Source organism: Mastacembelus armatus, chromosome 10 (assembly GCF_900324485.2).
Source record: "Mastacembelus armatus chromosome 10, fMasArm1.2, whole genome shotgun sequence".
Lineage (NCBI taxonomy): Eukaryota > Metazoa > Chordata > Actinopteri > Synbranchiformes > Mastacembelidae > Mastacembelus > Mastacembelus armatus.
The window spans coordinates 10,810,064-10,828,722 of NC_046642.1; the positions used below are offsets into that span (position 1 = coordinate 10,810,064).

The 18,659-nt window shown below is 38.9% G+C and overlaps 2 protein-coding genes across 2 annotated transcripts; both read right to left on the reverse strand.

The window, feature by feature from the left end:
• Positions 1-3,364: 3,364 nt before the first annotated feature.
• pola2 (polymerase (DNA directed), alpha 2) lies at positions 3,365-9,364 on the reverse strand. Its single transcript, XM_026331313.1, has 18 exons — positions 8,991-9,364; positions 8,226-8,350; positions 7,931-8,019; positions 7,780-7,837; positions 7,531-7,640; positions 7,011-7,210; positions 6,667-6,755; positions 6,227-6,379; positions 5,853-5,915; positions 5,649-5,700; positions 5,360-5,478; positions 5,155-5,193; positions 4,961-5,034; positions 4,732-4,840; positions 4,413-4,519; positions 4,256-4,312; positions 4,047-4,173; positions 3,365-3,799 (listed from the first exon to the last, which is right to left on the reverse strand). Exons 1-18 carry the CDS (start codon positions 9,073-9,075, stop codon positions 3,647-3,649), a joined length of 1,809 nt encoding a protein of 602 aa, XP_026187098.1. The 5' UTR covers positions 9,076-9,364; the 3' UTR covers positions 3,365-3,646.
• A 1,512-nt stretch (positions 9,365-10,876) lies between these two features.
• On the reverse strand, positions 10,877-17,256 carry LOC113144804 (uncharacterized). Its single transcript, XM_074933683.1, is given in 14 exon segments — positions 10,877-10,966; positions 11,080-11,208; positions 11,381-11,491; positions 11,629-11,750; positions 11,859-12,017; positions 14,628-14,751; positions 15,121-15,325; positions 15,513-15,584; positions 15,905-15,960; positions 16,039-16,122; positions 16,349-16,461; positions 16,539-16,592; positions 16,975-17,092; positions 17,236-17,256. Coding segments are annotated over 14 exon segments (1,398 nt in total). The 3' UTR covers positions 10,877-10,936.
• Between the last annotated feature and the right edge of the window lie 1,403 nt (positions 17,257-18,659).

The following is an 18,659-nucleotide window of genomic DNA, read 5'->3' on the forward strand; positions in this document are numbered from 1 at the left end:
CACAATGCTGCCATGAAAACTATTCGGGTGCGCGCGCGCACACACACACACACACACACACACACACACACACACACACACACACACACACACACACACACACAGGAAGAATTTAATGAGTAGGTTAGGAGCAGAAGCCTGATTATTGTTTTTGTTCTAACACATGTACTTCCCATCTTTACTCTTGCCTTTGTGAAGTCCTGGTGCTGAAATATTCTCTTGACCTTTGACCTCTTCAGATGGAGTATGAGCGCTACCTGGAGGAGAGTTGCCCTCGTTGGCAGCAGCAACTCAAGGAGAGAAAACAGGTTGCTCAGAGGAAGGTAAGAGCAGAGTTGCCCATTGTTAAATGTTAATTATGGTCACAGTTCTAATTTTTACTGTATGCCATGATGCTCCATCAGTGTGAAAAAGACTTTGTTCAACAGAGAATGGATGATTATTTGAGGTCATGCCTAAAGAGTACAGAAGGAGGAGTGGCCTCTGCAGATCAACCTTTGCTTTCACAAGGTTTGTTTTCTTCCCTGCCCACTTGATATTGGAATTAATAATGATACTGATATCTATATATATCTACTCCAAGAAGATCAGAACTCCAACAAATCTGCCACTTTGCAAGAATATTTCAATTTTCTGCAGCCATGTTGTATTGTGTTACTCTATTGGATCACACAATAGATTATTATTTTTATGTGTACATACATACAAACTATCATTTACTGTATCTATCCTGGTTTTCAGGCTCTGCAACAAAGCCACAGCAACTCCATGCACCTCGAGAGAACCACTGCCAAAACAGACACTCAGACTACAACCAAGATGGTGCTTTTCATCTCCCTTATATGCAGCCTTCCTGGTTGATCCGCCCTCAATGCCAGACAGATAGGATTCCTATGAGGGTCCCCTATCAACCTCAGAGTTCCTCCCATGTCCCTCCATCTAAACTCTCACCACCCATCTTAACAAATCCTTACCCATTCCAGCTGCGTAACCTCACTTCCACACCTGGTCATCATCATTCCTGGCCCAGGCAGGATCCATCAGACTGGGGTTCCCTGCAAACCAACTACCCCTGGCCCTGGACTACAGGTGCAGCTGGAATGCCCTCAGGCTCTGAAGCTCTGTGGGATCACCTCTACATGGAGGAACCTCCACCCGAGTCAAGGGTTTCGCAGGTTGTAAGGGAAGAGACTGAGACAAGCGGAGTGCCAAGCTCAAGGCGTGAGAGAGGCGTTAGAGGCAAGAGCAGTCATTTGTCCCAGGAGCTTGACTTTAAACCAGGTGGGAAAAGAAAACATGACACAAAATAAACACTTGTGTCAGTGTATTTATACAAAATGTTTGAGCTCGTCTTTGTCTTCTCATACTGTACATAGTTCGTCTGTCAGGTGGTCATGCAGAGAGCAGCGAGAGTGGCAGAGATTCCAGTCAGGGGAGCAGAGAGAAGAGGAAGAAGAGAGAAAGATCACAGAGGACCTCATTTGAGAGAGAAAGGCAGAGATCTCAGGAGTAAGTAAATATATTGACCCTTTGCCCCACAGCTCTGTCTATATCCAATCCAACATGTTGCATGTGTCCAACGATGCATGCAAACAGTGATGCTCACTCCACAGATTATTTCATTTGTATTTTTATGCAGGTTTAAGAGGTAAAACATACATATTCAGTTAACCCAGTAAAATAAAGTCAAATGCATTTGGTGCAATTTTGAGGTACTTATACTTTTGTATATCCATTTGTTGCTATATAAAAAATATTTTACTTAAATGGATAGTTCAGTTTTGTGGTATCACTACTTTTACTTCAGTATGTGTACTGAAACTTCCATCTTACCTCACACTGCACCTTTACTTTTTTGTTGATTCCCATTTCAGATCATCTAGGACATCCAGTGACAAGATCATTACCTCAGTCTCTGTGGCCCAAAGCTCAGGAAGTGACGACTCCTCAGAGAAATGCAGCACAAGTGGAAGCAGGAGGACAAGGCGGACAACTGGGGGACAAGTTGTTGAATCACAAAGGGCGGAAAAGGTTGCAAACGAAAAAAACAGATGCAAAGTTAAAGAGAGTCAGTCCACTCCTGTGAAGTCAGGGAGTCAGGCTGAGGAATCCAACTGTGAAAATGTAGAGGATCCATCTCAAGAAGACAAAACAGAGAGCTGTAGGGAGGGTTCAGGAGGGGTTTGTATACAACTTGAAAACAAAGGTGAAGAAACAGAAGAGCAGGTGAGTAATAACTCTGACAGAAGCAGCACAGAAGAGGATGATCATGATATTAAGGAAGAAGGGCATGAGGAAAGTGGAGATGGCAATGATAATGCTGAAGAAAAAGAGAACAGCCAGAAAGATGGAAATCTGGAGGAGGATGATGTTGATAAAGAAAAAGAGAGCAGTCTGAGAGAAGAAGAGCAAGAAGATGGAGAAGTTTCTGCTAGAAATAATACCACAAAAGAGGAGACAGGAACAGAAGATGAGGTGGAGGAGCAGGAGTGTAAAGATCTGGGAGATGAAGACAAATCAAGGAATGAAGAGTGTGAGATGATAAAACAGACTTCTGACTCCTCTGGGGATGAAGAGGAGTGTGAAGGAAATAAGGGCAAGACAGAGGAGGATGAGCAGGGGTTGGATGAGGAGGTGCAAAGGAGTCAAAAAGCAGAACCAGAAGATAAACAACATTCAGAGGACAGTATCATCTCACCACAGGAAAATGGGTAAGACCAAGACATTCACTAATTTTCTTTACAGATGTCAACACTTGAGCCCTAAAAAGAAATCCTGTTTTCAGATCTAGAAAGATGCACATTATTCATGAGGAAGCAGCTGAAAACAGTGTGAACAAGGGGAAGAAATCAGGATCCTCTGAATCAAATGATGTCAGTGAGGATGATGATATAGAGAATCTCCTCACACCACGAGAACAAACCAGTCAGGAAGAGTGAGTGAAGTTTGCAAATCCCAAAGTCTCTCTGATGGAAAAAAAAAAGAAGGTGAACATATACCTGATATTTTCTTTTTACTTATTTTCAGCAGAAAGGACCTGAGAGCTGACCAGAAACCTAAAGGTACAGTGTCAATAATCATTCCATTTAAAAACTTATTTTTGAAGATGTTGATTCTGAGTTTTTCCTCCAGTATTTTGTGACAGTGTGAAGATTTTCCAAGTGGAGCTGGACAGATCGACAAAAACAAATCCAGAAAGTGAATCTGATGACTTTTATGACTAAATGTGTTGATCCTGTTACACTGCCCACATCTGAGAACTGGCATACATGGCTCTGACAAAAAGGAAAACAGAAGCTACTAAAAAGGAAGCACTAACAATGTTCTCATTTAGAAGAAAAAAAAATGTATACAATACAGCACAAAAGGTGGCAATAATTTATTGAAATGGGATTTTTGTTGCTGTATCACTACAGTCCAGATACCTCCAGAGTACCATAAACCCCACATTTGATATATAAAAATAATCTAATGGGAAATATGGTTGAAATAGTAGAGAGTTGTTTATTTTCTTTACATATTTTACATAAGCATGCAGGGAGAGCACAGCTTCTAAAATTACTTACAAACCGAAGTCACAAAATGGTTCAGGGTTCCAGGTCAAGTTATTTCTGGTGACAATTTGCACTGCAAGTCTTCACTCTGGTTAGATTTTCACCACCTGAGCAGCCAAACAGGGGCTCACTCTCTTCCCGTCCTGTGATGTAGCGCTGGGTTGAATGAGTAGCCTGCCGTAGGTCCCTCCCACCTGGCCTTTGGTCAGACGTCCAGGATTGACACAAACGCAGTTGACCACATCCTGAGGACCCAGGGAGATGAAGTTTTTAAAAAGGCAAGTTTTTTTTTTTTAAAAAAGGTTCACTACACCATCTAGCACAGGGGTGGGCAATCCTGGTCCTCACGGGCTTGTTGCCCTAGAATTGCTTTTTCTTTATAAATCAAAACACTGTTTTTAAAACTGAAGACACATGCCGTCTAATATAAATTCCACTGTTTGATTTCTGTAAATGAATAACTATAAAATGTGGAGTACATGTTTACAATACCTTTACAAAGTAGCGCAACTCAGAGGGAATGATGAGGATGTCAGGGGTCACTGGCATCTGACCAAAGCTCTGGAACTTCTCATAATCCATGTTTACCTCCTCCACAGGGGGGTACAGAGGGTAGTAGCTGAAAGTGTTTAAAAACAAGGCCCATCAGTACTGTACACCTTCAAAAATGGGCAGAACAACTGAACTTCAATATTTCCTACCTCCTCTGGCACAGCATGTGTTTCAGTATTCGTGAAAATCTGTCAGATCCAGTGCCACTGCAACACAAACCACTTTTTAACAAAGCTGTACAGAACCATTTGTTTGATCACAGAGTAAAAATTACTAACAGCATTTTTAGCACAAGGTCTTCCTCACCAGCTGATCTCTTCAGCACTCATGTGGAACAGGATGTCAGTGGACGTCAAGCCGAAGGTGACACCATCAATCAGCAGGGTGCAGGGGTCAGGGACCAGGGTGACGCGCTGCAGAGAATGAAGGCTTTAAGACTAATCTAACATCTTAAGGACTTGGAAAACACAGTTTGCTATTTGACTCCCCTAAACACAAACCTTTGTAAATTATTAGCATAATTTATGCAATGACTGTTCATAAGCCTGCCTCATGTGCTTATCAGCAAGTGATAAAGAGTTTAGTTTACTAATACAATCCTACAGGCAGGTCTTGTGTGTCTCACCTGGGCCTGATCTTTGTTGGGATTTGGTAGAGTGAAGGGAGGCTGTGGGTAGATGAAATGATGGTGGATGTCTCTCTGGGAAGGCACAAACACCAGGTGGCAGCCCACACTGGAAGGGAGAAAACATGAGACTTCATCATAGCTGCTGGTTTTTTAATAGGACAGAACACAAAATCCCATCAGGAGTGTTTAAAAGGTTGGACCAGAGTTGGGGTGTTTTGAAACATACCTTTTTGTTCCATCCATGATGCTTTTTATACATCTTGAGAAAATCTCCTCAAATGTCTCAGTCACTTGTGCTTTCTGTTGTAGGAACAGAAAGCAGTCTGTTAGATATATTCATAATCAACAAATATAATTTGAGCAGCTGGACACAAACCACCTCCTTTCAAGGAGAAGATGATATTCTGGTGTTAAACTCACCTCAATTTGTTCATGTTTGGAATCCACAAATGGTCCCAACTGTAGAAAAATGGAAAATTAGGAAAGACAGAAAGTCTCAAACATGGACAGTGTGCCTGTAAACTATTGACAGAGGTATTTATGAGCATCTGACTGCATCTAGCCAGATGTAAATAATGTGTGTTGAACAACTACAGATTATGATGTAAGAGAGAAACAACCGTACCAGCAGGCAGACATCAGGACGGTCTCGGATAATGACATTAATAAGGTCCAACAGCGGGTCAAAGGTCAGACTGTCAGAAGGGGTGTATGGTCCACAGGCCACCAGCACATTCAGTGGCTCTGCAATGATACAAGAAAGAATGCGTGAAAGAGACGAAGAAATGATACAAGACGGCTCAGACATGCCTGCTTTTCCCACTGAAAGCATTAAGGATGTACATTAATTCAGTGGTGGAACCATTACTGATTATTACACACAGAGGACAATATCAACCAAAGTCATTACTTACCCTCATCCCTCTCCTTTTTTATCTCAGGAGTATAGAAAGGTAGAGGAACTCCCTTAAAAAAAAAAAAAAAAAAAAAAAGATAAGAATATGAACAGAAGAAACAGACCTTGAGAAATTAATTTGTATTATTTCAGATACATTCTTATTATACAGGGTTCATTTTTAACTTTAAGGCTTTGGAAACCTTGCTAACATGTAGCTGACCTCATAGAGTTTGGAAGCCACCAGTTTTCTTCCTGTTGTGTTCATCCCTTCCATCACTACTACCTGCAAAAAGACAGACAAGAGGATGATGCTTTCTGAAAGGTTTTATTTAATGTATTCTGGCGGTTTTTGATTTTTATATAGAAACTGCTGACTGGTTGTTAGAGTTCTCGGTCAGACGCTGGGCGAGTCTTCTACCCAGGTCCTTGGCATGCTCTGTTACTCTTGGTGGCAACATAACCTGCTGCACACAAACTTCAGCGCAGAGGCAAAGGAGAGACCACCACTCAGCATGTAACTAATACTGAACAAATGGCATAATGTTGCCAATTTGTAGCCCGATATGCCAAGATAAAACCTTTCCTTCAGCTCACCTGACCAGGAATCAGGGAATACTCTTTGAGCTCCGACAAATCAACAGGAACTTGCTGACCACCCTGCTCTGGTCCAGCCTCCAACAGAACTGACTGTGCGTTCAGTTTTCCATTACTGTCACAGCACACCTGACCCAGAACAGTTATACTGTCCTATGTGTGGGGAGATTAAACACACCAAACTGAGCAGCCGCATAATAATTACACAAAATACGTTATTTAATCACTGTATATCTCATTTAAGTAATGTAAAAACAGACATGGAGTAGACAGCAAAAGTTACCATGAATAATAAACAATTAAGAACAGAAAGTGTATACGAAATTCAGCAGTTGATTCATTCACATCAGTAAAACTGTAGGCAGATTTGACATACATGCCTTCTATTAATTAAATATTAAGGATTCTCCAGATTTTCCACACCAGAAACAGATCTGTACCTGAGCCGGCAGAGAAACAGGGGAGAACTCTTCAATTTTGAAGTGAGACCTGAGGTCCTCTCCCAGCTCCTCAATCTTCTCTGTCAACACTACGAGAGAGAGAGGGAGAGAAAGAAACTCAAAACATATGTATTACAGGATCCAACTGCTGATAATTATTAAATGTATAGTCAATAATATTGTCTCTATTTATCTAATCAGGCAGTTGGTATATTTTTAAACCAATACAATCAGGAAAACCTTTATTATTGATGAAAAGCAAATGTCTGTGTTGTGCCATAGAGCAAGGTGTTTGAGATTGAGTTGAGTTGATTGTTTGATCACGAGTAAGCCTGTACAACTACCATTTCGAACATCGCGCAGCCTCTGGAACATGTACTGGTAGCTGCAGCAGAGGGAGTCTTCAGGCCCCTCCAGCAACTCGACCTGGACGCCTACTCCCGGAGCTTTTCTGCCCACCCATCGGGTGCCCTGCACAGCCCCAAATGTAGCCACCACCTCCCCTTTCCCACCTCGCTGACTGTATTTTTGTGAGGGAGTTGCACTACAAAGAGACACAGGGAGAAGGGCAGTATCAGGTCACTGCTCAACAGCTTAACAGATGAGAGTAGGTAAGTGAATAGTTACATAGTTAAAAAAAAAAGATTCACTTAAAAAACAGTTTTTAAACTCATTTGCACCAGAGACTTAATAAGAATTTATTATTCATGCTTATGTTTGAGTGCTATCAAATGATTTACTAAACTATCCACAGCTCAGTCTCATTTTTACAAAAAGTAACATATTAAAACATAATTACTCTTAATGTAAAAGAAACCTTACTAATAACACAAAGTAAAAACAGTGGTGTGTGAAGCTGGGTACCTTGGAGAGAAGCTGGCAGGAGACAGCAGCAGGCCTGGGCTGGCCATCAGAGCTGCACTCCTCTTTGAATGAGGATGTTCTGGGGTGGTTAGTGCTCGTTTCTGAGAGCCCTGCGTGTACACACACACAAACAAACATGGTTAGAGCCAATTCTTATATACAGAAAACATAAACTAAATCTCCAGGGCAACGCCAACTTGACTTTATGATTCAGCTCTTCACAGAAAGTCTTTCCAAGTCAACACGTACCTTTGCAGGAGTGGAGTAGGAATCCAGTAGATTATCCTCCTCTTCTTCAGCTTTGATTCTGAACAAATAATATAAAGGACTCTAACAGAAAAAGGAGAAACTGCTATGTACAAGTGGTGTATTTGCTCCAAGAGTTTACTGTGAAGGATACAATTCCTCCAGGGAGTGGATGTCTCTGGTTTTGTTATGAATTTCTTCTTTTCTGAAGCTTTGTTTGGATTTATTCTTCTTATTTAACACCTGCAATGAAAAAAAAAAAAAAAAACTCTATAAATACAAACTGGTTACCTGATGACACAAGACAGTCAATTAAACACCAGCAGAGAGAGAAGTTCCAAACAATAACATCAGTCACACAATCCAAACAAGTGACACACATGCATACTAATAGCTTGTCACAAAAATGCAGTTGCTTTAATGACTAGAAAATAGTATAAGCCTGTCACCTCATGCTCAAATTGCTCCAAGTTGTCCATGGTGAGAGCCAGTCCATTTTTGGTAGTGCTGTACGCCACCCACTCCAGCAAAAAGTCTTCTGTTTTTATCCTGTTACAAAGACATTGCTCCAGCACTAAGGAACAGAAAAGACAGAAGGTAAATATCAAGCAAGCAGCAAATACTTGTCAGTGACCAAGAACAAGGAGTCCTGCCATAGATGGTCTGACCCCACAAAGCCCTGATCTCAACATCATGGAGTCGGTCCAGGATTATATGAAAAAACAGAGGACAACTCAAATCAGCAGAACTGTGGGAAAAATATTGAAAGGCTGGCAACAACCTACAGGCCAATACATTAAAAAACAAAAACATACAGTGTATCTGAGAACTGACTATATAGTCACACCTAACACCGATTCTGATTGACATATTTCTACACTTTGCTGTTTACATTTTGTATAAAGTGAATCACAAAAACTATTAAATGCATAATTTCTTAAAGCAACCTTTGTCAACATCCATAGTAACAGGGCAGAGCATTAACAACAAGACGTAACGTTACTATAAAACCGCAACAAAACACACATTGTACAAAGGGTACTTTACTTTCAACTTACCAGCAGCTGATTTAATATGATAAAAGACAGGAAGTTATTTATTTATGTATCTGTTGATGTACTGGTAAATTACAGTTAGCTAACTACTCCTGCTAACATGTTTTCCAGTAATACGCGCAGACACAGAATTAGCAAGTATTAGCTAACGTTACTTACTCTTGTCGAGAACTGAATCGTCCTGATAAGAAATGTCGAAGACTTCCAGCTCTGACTTTAGGCTCTCAGTGGATGCCAGTGCCATTGTTTCTCTTATTCACCGAGCAGCTCTCGGTCAAGTAACGTTGTGCAGCTCAAACGACGGGAGGTAGCTAACGTTAGCTTAGCTCTCTCTTCATAACCCGCCGACGACTCCGTCCTCCTAACAAAGCGGTTTCTACAGCTCTTAGCTAGACCTCTGGTGAAAGAGATTGGAAACGACATAAATCTGATCAACCTCACATACGATTTTATTTTACCGCGAAAACAAAATGCTTTGTGTTGGCGGCGGGAATTTGCGTCACAGCCACGCAATACAAGCGGAAGTTCTTCTTCTTCTTCTTCGGTTACTTTTTTTGGTGGCTGGCAAGCAGCTTTTCGGAGCATCTCCACTTCCTGAAGTTTAATTTCCTGTTTTTCACCCAGCAAAATTTGAACATTTCTTTCCACCTTACAAAACCTGAATTTTCTCATCTCATCAAACGGAGTTCAAGTGCAAATTCCCTCTAGTTTTTAGAATACAATTTTTATCTTTTCCACTTCTTGCATTCTTAGGTTATCAACTTAAAAATAAGTTTCCAATGCTTATTCACTTTCAGCTATCAGGTCTGTCAAAATGTGTTTAACCAATCAGATTATCCTAGCTTATTCTCTTTTACATTACCACTAATAATGAAGTACAAGACTATATAACTATGTAACTGACAGTATGAACTATAAAACATTTAAACTGTATGAGTCCTTACAAACCACAGACATCCTCATTACTATGTGAGTGCTGGGAGCTCCATATGACATCAATTTGCTGTATTATTATAAGATGTTTTTGCTGCATAACAACTCTCGAACACTTTGTAGTGTAACAAGCATATAACCATAAAATTTTGCAGCTTATTGAGGAATAGGTTGCTATTACTTTTGCCATCAGTTGCGTATTTCTGCAATTTTATATAAATTTTTACAGAAGATACATTCTGGCTACTCCGGGTACTCCGGTTTCCTCCCACAGTCTAAAAACATGCATGTTAGGTTGATTGGTGACTCTAAAATTGCCCGTAGGAGTGAGTGTGAGTGTGTGAGGTTGTCTGTCTTTGTGTGTCTATATGTGGCCCTGTGATGGACTGGTGACCTGTCCAGGGTGTACCCCTGCATTCCACCCGAGAGAGAGCTGGGATAGGCCCCAGCAGATCCCCGTGACCCTGAGCCAGGAAAAGCGGGTATAGAAGATGGATGGATGGATACATTCTGGCATTGAAGTCTATAGGAGAAATGAACTGATTGCTGAAACAATTTTCACAAGCTGCAGCAAACATTCAGCTAAAAACAGTTTCGACTGTGAAATATTAAAAAGGTTCTGATCAAGTCTATAATGAGGGTTGTTACAGTGGTTTTTGGTGTTTAACAGCATCACATCATCAGCTAGAGTTGAGCCAGTAGCTTCTTCAGACCAGAAGAAAGTTTCAAAACAACTATTTTGATAATAAATTTATCTCTTATCTCTTTATCTCAGTTTTCAAGGATATTGCAAAAAAATATTATGTTTGGACAAAACAAATATTTAATGGCATCACCAGGTGCTGTAAGATACTGTCATGGCCATTTATCAGTATTTTTAGATATTGAGACCAAATGATGAAACCAGAAAATAATCATCAGATAATAATGAAATGAAATCATTAGTTGCAGCCCAAATGTAGATCTAAAAAAAATGTATTATTAAATTTATATTTTTGTCTCTATTGTGTCATGTCTGGTTTAATCCATAAATTATAATAAAAATGTTCATTTTGAAGATTACATCACTTGCAGATGTACATCTTGCACACCTGCAAGTGTATTCAGTGCAGTCCTAACTGCTTCCACAACCTTTGAAAAGGACAAAACTCCGCTGACATACACAGACGCAATCACATCTCTGTTCTGGTGGGCTCATCACTCTGTGGAAGCAATGATGTGGTGTTAAGAATAAGGAAGAAATTCAGACATCTCAAAGCAGTGAAGTGTTGCTAGGCAGTGGTTTCTACTGGAGGACAGCAAACGTCAAACTCACCTGAACAGAGTAGCACTTGTCCTTGGAGGTGAATTTCCATGATATCACACTCTTCAGTGATTCACAGAGAGAGGCTGACAGTTCCTGAGTGTTATGAACCTGTCACACACATACATGATATATACAAAACTGACTATAAACAAATATGCAAGTTCAGTACAGTTTGTGCATAGAAGTGTAGCAGGTGTTTGCCAGGGTCCATATTTTCCAATTAAAGGAGTTGTGAAAGTGTATGACCATTTAATTTTAAAATGAATACAAAATATCTGCATGTACATTTTTCAAAATAATTTATTCACACCTTCATGCTGTTCAGGCAGGCATTTCTGAAGTCTGTGTTACTGCTGCAGCGTACAATGCTGATCGATGAACTGAGAATCACTCTGACAGCTGTGTGCAGCTTCTCTTGGTCCTTAAATGACACACACAATATCCAAACACATTAGAGAGGCAAGTAATTATTTTTTATCATTAACACATAATTTACTGGTCTTCAAAATGTCAGAGGTGACAAGAAAATGCAAATGCATATTTTTATCTCATACTTGCCTTTTTTCTGCGATTTTGTGCTTTCAGTGTGTTCTTAATCTCAGTCTGCACTGCTGCTGTGAATGCATGCCTGTTGTTGCTCAGAATATCCTCCAGGTGGTGCTCTATCAGTGCCTCTGCAGCTGTAAGAGAATCGGACACCAAAGTTACTCTTGTAAGTAATTATTGTGTTCAGTTACAATAGAAAGACTTATCTTTGTCCCAGTGTTTTTTGTGCAGTTTTCTCTCACCCATATCATCAGAGAGCTGGGAGGTGAATGGGTCACTATGATGAAGAAAAAGGAAAAGCTGGACACTCTGCCGCATTAAGGGAAGATCCAATTCTTTCTCTGGATGTTCCCAGTTTTCTTCCTCTATTGTGTACACTGTGATAGTACTGTGCACATGATCTGCAGAGAATGCTAATGTATTAAGAAACGAAAAAAGAAATTGAAGGACAGCTTGACGATTAGTGATGATACCCACTTTAAACACAACATACAGAAGGTCTATGCTGTCTGAAGATATGCTGGTACAGCAGGGGTATGTTAAGAGCCATAACATGTATTATATGTTAGTGGAAGACAAAACTCTGGGTTAGGCCGGAAATTATTAGCTTTGGTTTCACAGTTCAAGTTTTAAAAATATGTTGTTATTTATTTAACACAACAGATGTTTATGTGTTTTTCTGGCATAGAGTAACAACACACCTAAAAATGTGCAACTTTCTCCCTGGCAGCTGGATTGTATTATGGTAATTTTTTTTGTTTATATTGTGCAGTATTAGGGTTCCCACTCTGTTCAAAAAATAGGATGTTTCTCAGCATTTTCTCCAAACAAAGAGCTGTAAGACTCATTTACACTTGTCAAACCAGGACTTGACTCCAATAACTGTTTAAACACAACTTCAGATTTTTGACAAATGTATTTGTAAACACACAAGAAGGGTGATTTCCTTTTTTCTCTAGCCATCTAGGATTAAAAGCCACTAGTCAAATCTGGGCTTGATTAACTGTTTTTAAACATTGTCAGAGTTGTAAAATCTTCATTGCATTTTTGACTAGGTCTTTGATCTAGACCACATTTGGTGTAGGGTAAACATGAACTTTACTTTGATAAGCAAACAAAAGGTTTCATACATCTGAAAATGGATTTTAAACATCATTAAGGCTTTAACTAAAAACCTTGATTAAAGTTTACCATTAATACCTAGTGCTGAAATACTACAAAATACTACAATGCAATACTACTACTTTAATACTAAACAACCACACCAGTGTACTATATCCTACATGGTGACTTTTTATTATTTTCATTCATTATGGATTCAGAGTTTAAACCACAATAAAGACTACAACTTGTTAAAATTAGGAACATATGCTGTCACAGGCAAACCCCCAGACACATGGCTCCCATTCAATAAGCCTTAAATAGCACATGCGCTGCTCCTACCAAAAATCTCACACATCTGCAGGCAAAACAAACTTCTTTAACAAAAAAATAACGTTCTCTACCTCAGCACCTTAACATTAAGGCTATGTTGTTGTTTAGATGACTATGAATGTAACATGTATAAAAAACAGTTACTAGTATTTCCACTTAAGGATCAGTTCACTTTTTGGTTGTCAGGCTACATTTCAGTGGTGATTTTATCTGACCCCTTTCTTGCCAGCAAACACATGCTGTCTTCATGAACCCAACACAGTTTGAGGTCTATTCAAAATCCCACATGTCAGATCTTTCAGAGAGTTAAGATGGGACAAACTTTATTAATCCCCAAAAGGAAATTAAGGAAATTCATCTAGTCCTTGACCATTAGTTGTCAGCTGTGGTGGCCGTCTGACTGCTCTCAGCAATAGTAAAGCAAAAATGTCAAAATTATTTTCCACGATAACACAATGATTTTACTTGTTCTCTCACTTTCCATGACTTTTCTAAGACTGGACAACAGGTTGAAACGTTTCTAGCTTTTTCAGGGCACATTGGAAACCTGACTGTGGATGAATAAGCTACTTTTGATTTATGTAGACCTACAGTTTTGTTTGTTTTGTTTAATCTACAAGAAAATCACTTACTGTGCAACAGGACTTTCCAAGAACTCAGACCATTTTTGTTGCATCATGATATGACTTATTACATTTACATCTTACTGTATCTTACTGTATGTGCCAAACAGAGATTTTAAGCAGTGATTAAGCTGAATTTAAAAGACTAAAATGTCTCTTTTTTTACAAAACTACTCTATCCAGCTCTCTCAAACATCATCTGCTTTTCCTGTAATTAATGAAAGGATAATCCAATTTAATAATTCTGATCTTTTGAGCTTGTATTTTATTACATTTTCATGTGGCTAATATCGCCGAAAAATGTTCATTTTTGTCTTATGAAATCTACTAGAGGAAACTAAGCTTAGGTTGGGGTAATAAACCCCATTAGTGATGGTTAAGGAAAGATTATGATCAAATATTGATTTCAAATGTGTCATTATAAAACAAATGTACACAATCTGTGCAGAGTGGTCACAAATGAATGTAATCCCGAGACAGGTTTGAAAATGCAATGACAGTCACGTCAATTCTGGAGTATAGACTTGCAATTTTGCTAAAAAAAAGAAAAGTTGTTCCATGTGATGTGACTTTAAGGTTTTTGTTTTTGTGTCCTCTGTGTGTTCCTTTTTCTACTTCATTGTTCAATCTGATTTTATTTCTCTGATTCAAATTATGGGCTTTTGTGATCTGTTATAAGCAGCTCTGGGCAAGGTTTGTGTGTATATTCTCTTCCTGACAGTCACAGATGGCTGAGATTAGTTTTCCTCAACCCAGATCTCACAGACGAGAGGTAAATAAGATCAACTTTAAGTCTTTTAGAATGTTTGAGGACAGCAGGGATTCTCCTGTACTGTTTGTGGTTCCATTTATACCAGTCCTGTAAACTATGTCTTACATTACTCCCAGCAAAACAACTAAAATGTGTTACGGCTGTTAGTATGTTTTGTTCCCAGTGGTGATGATGTTGTTTACCCTTCTGGGAGGACCAGTGAAGGACATACAGGCCCAGTTCTTCGCAGTCCAGATGAGAAGGGAGGATCTGGCAGAGGTTGGTTGACCCTGTAACTGGAAGATTACTGGGGCTGTAAACAAATACCTGGAGACGTGGAGTCAAAGAATTTTAATCACAATCAGATGATCAGAGAACATCAAATGAGTCAACAGTGAGGAACACTGGTTCTACTCTGAGTTTAACCCCTGATGTCTGAGCTCTTCACTCACACATTTTGACTTGTATCTGAGATTTAATTGTTTTGGTCATTACCCAACGCTTATCGCTACAGATGAAAGCTGGAGAAAAGATCACTCAAGAATTTCACCTTTAGGTACAGCTATCCCTTAATTTCATAATCTGCAAAGGCAGACATGAAGTCCTGAGGCCACCACGCCACACACTCTGCACAACTCAGCTCTTCCAAGATATTTTGTGTATGAAAATCACAAACAGAATTATGATTAAATTAACAAAGGATATTTGTATTTGAGTAACCTGGGTTGCCAGATTGGGGTACTGCAGCACACAGGGGCTTAACAGTGTAACAAGCTCGACGCTGACCTCCCCGTACAGGCCCCGATCGATTACTTGTGGTGGGATACTCAGTGGTAACTTCTCTCCAAGGACGGGATGTCCTCCCTGACACCAGCGTCCTTTCATCACAGACGCCGGAGGCCTTAGAAAACAAGGAGACAATTATTTTCTGCAGACACATACAGTATATACAGCAGTATTTCCAGCATATTGTTGCAGCATTGACACATAAAATTAGCTTTGCTTAGGTAAGTGCAATGTTTCTCCTGAGAGTAAAATAAGATTGATCCACACTACATATTAAACAACAGAAAAACAGCAATACTGACTGTGTATTGCAGGTCACGTCCAAGATCAGTGATGGTTTGCCTGCTTGTGCAACTTTACTTTTGATTTTCACTCTACAAAAACATGAACATAATATTAATGCTATATAAAACTAAGCATTCCTATTGATCATTTGAATCTATGAATTAAACTTACTCCCATGGGCATTAATTAGAGCCATGAACTTTGTGTTTGTAAAAACAAACAAACAAAAACAACAACATAGCAAGCCACTATTAAAATCTGACCTGATACATAGCCATGTAGTTTTTAAATGTGCAGTACACTGTTTTTTGTATTTTATTATTATGAGACAATTTAACAGCAGCAAGGTTCTCTAAAATTACATAACAAAGGACGTTTATACGTTTTTTTAGCACAGTTGGAGTCATACCGGAATTCTTGTCGGAGGGTCTGCTGATTTGATTTGAATTTGAGGTGTATTGTTATCTGTGAAAAATGTAAAAACTGTCAGGATTTTACTATCATAGCATATGACTGTAAATAGAGAACCTGATCCTTTCATACCTTTGCATTGGCCAAACTGAATGTATGTAGGTATGCCTGCAAATGAGCTAGCCCCTCTGGGCTGAACAGTCTTGTGTCTTTTATCTGCACAGTCAAAAGAGATAAGTATTGAACATACTGTCACTCACAAGCTCCCTGCAGTCAATCATTCACTTTTGAAAGTACATACATGAAAAATTCCCCTGTTTGATTTAATAAAAATCATTTTGGTGTAGTTTACAGTAGGTCTTGTGTAGTTCCAACATAACTATTGGACTATAATTGGTATTTATGCCAATACAGTGCTGGTAGAGGTTCATTATTGTTGTACCTGAAAAGACATGATTAATCTGAGGGAGCCATACAGATCAGTGAAGTCACATAGCTCCTCTGGGTCAGGCTCAGGACAAGTCTCAGCATATGAAAACAGGCACTCCTTCAACTCTGCAAGGACGAGTGCAGCAAAAAAAGGCAATGTACTGAAGAAAGGCTGAAAATGTATTTTGGATGTATATACATACCAGGCTGTAGAGCTTTCACTTTAATCCCTGCAAACCAGGGACCTGCAGCTGCAACTGCACCACAAATACACACAGTTAAAAACTTTTAGTATGCCTGATGCATTTCATATGTTTATCAAGGAAATCCAGGCAAAAGCTGGCAATTTGCATTGTGGGGAAGATCTGAACTTTTCATCTAACTTTTTTTACTGTGGCAATTTGTTTATCCCATTGAGATGAGTGGACACACTTTGCTTTTTGCCAATACTGTATACTGGTAGTATTATAAATATGACATCTCACATTAGTGTTGTCATACATCTTCTCACTTCACATTTCTAACATTTCCTTGTTCAGGAAAATTAGTAAATTAGGTATAAATTCGTAGCGACCTTCAGCCTAAACAAATGACTTTTATTCTGCTAACAGTTCATCCTGCTAACATGGTAATTCTTACCAGTGCAGCTTAAAAAAGAAGCTCCTGTTTCAGTCCACAGGAAAAACAAAAGCCCCCCTGCAGGCTTCACACCACGCCGTCGTCTTTGTTTGGCCAAAAGCATGATCAACCGCAGCACCTGGACAGGTGAGACAGACAGCTAGCGTTAGCTTAGCAAGCTAACGCCACGTATCTTATGCTACTTAGCGTCAAAAGTGAAGCTAGAAGTAATTACAAGGTTTAGGAATAATTGTCTAAGAGTAACTCCAGTTTAACATTTACCTGCCGCACTTCTCTGAGCATTGTTAGCGTGACAGATACCTCGATGTTAGCTTAAATGCTGCTCATATTGCTAAGTGCCGCTGGCGCAGTCACACCTGCATCTGCCGCTAAATCTGGCGCTAAATCTCTAGATTCAGATAAAGAACATAAGATATATGTACATAGTACTTAATCACTGTGATTAGACAGGAATTTACAGCTGCAGCTCTTATTTTGATTGTGATTAAACTGAATTTCAAATTATTCCATGAAAAGTCTTTTATAAGGAGTCTGTTTAAATACAAAGTTTGCGTTTATAGATGTTATTTTAGCTGACCAGAAGTGAAAAAGCCCAAGATATTCAGACTATAATGACATATGAGAAGCATGGATGATCAATAATCTCCCATTTCAAATACTGACTGTTTACTAAATGAGTGAAATGATTCATATTGAAAATGTTATTTGTCCTGATGATCACTTATAGTTTAAGCTTTTACAGATATTGAGGTTCAAGTTTATATTATTTATTAAATAACATAAACACTTTATTTAATTCAGTTGGACTATCTGCATTTTTGATTATATAAGTGTTATTTTAACCTTTTCTACACTGCCAGGTTTAACTAAAAACAGAGTTCATTTGTTTCTTCTAAAAAGACTATAACTTTTACTATGAAGACTATATTTTATAGGACTACACAACTGTTCTACTATATTGCCAGTAATTCTATGTCTAAACAGCAACTCCCATTTATGACTCTCCAAAAGGGGAATTAGAGTTGTTAAATACATTAATAAATGCTTATATAGCTTACTACTACGTTATAAATAGTTTAATACAGTTTTAACACTAATTATAAATGGGGGTAATTCAAGTGTTACAGTAAATCCTATATCATGTCATTAACATGTCATGAATTAAATCAAGGGGAACATGATCTTTTTTGAAGTTCCACTTAGTAATACTTATTTCTGAAGCTTCTCATAGCAGATTTGTTTTTCTAAAACATTTTACTGCACACTTTTGCATATCTAGACTATCTATCTAAGTAAACCTTTACCCCACTGTACATGAAGTGGTGAGGGGAAAAGAGTAAATTCAGTATTCAGGATAATACAGTTGTATATAATGTTGCATTTCAATCTTATTTCTTTCCCTCTGACAGTGCATTTAAAAGAAGCTCACGTGGAATATTAATTAAGCTCACATGGGATCCTGGAATACATCCTTTATCCACTTCTTCTTTGGTGCGAACATCAACCAGTAGGAGACTCTGGCTCCTTCCCATAAGGGTTTTCAGCTCTTTACAGGAAATTTCCTTGTTGCCTGGCAATGAGAAAGGAGACAAATTAAAGGCATAGCTGGCAATCCTATTAAAAAACCCCCACCAAGGCAAAGAGCAATTTTGAACATAGATAAGTGAAGAAATCCCACCCTTTAG

Excerpts from the sequence above, each read along its gene's own strand:
- pola2 (XM_026331313.1), bottom strand. The coding sequence starts at position 9,075 with ATGGCACTGGCATCCACTGAGAGCCTAAAGTCAGAGCTGGAAGTCTTC. Across the intron at positions 5,479-5,648 it reads AAAAAAGGAGAGGGATGAGG|AGCCACTGAATGTGCTGGTG; the intron begins GTAAGTAATGAC and ends GTATCATTGCAG. Across the intron at positions 5,194-5,359 it reads GTCCTGATGTCTGCCTGCTG|TTGGGACCATTTGTGGATTC; the intron begins GTACGGTTGTTT and ends ATTTTTCTACAG.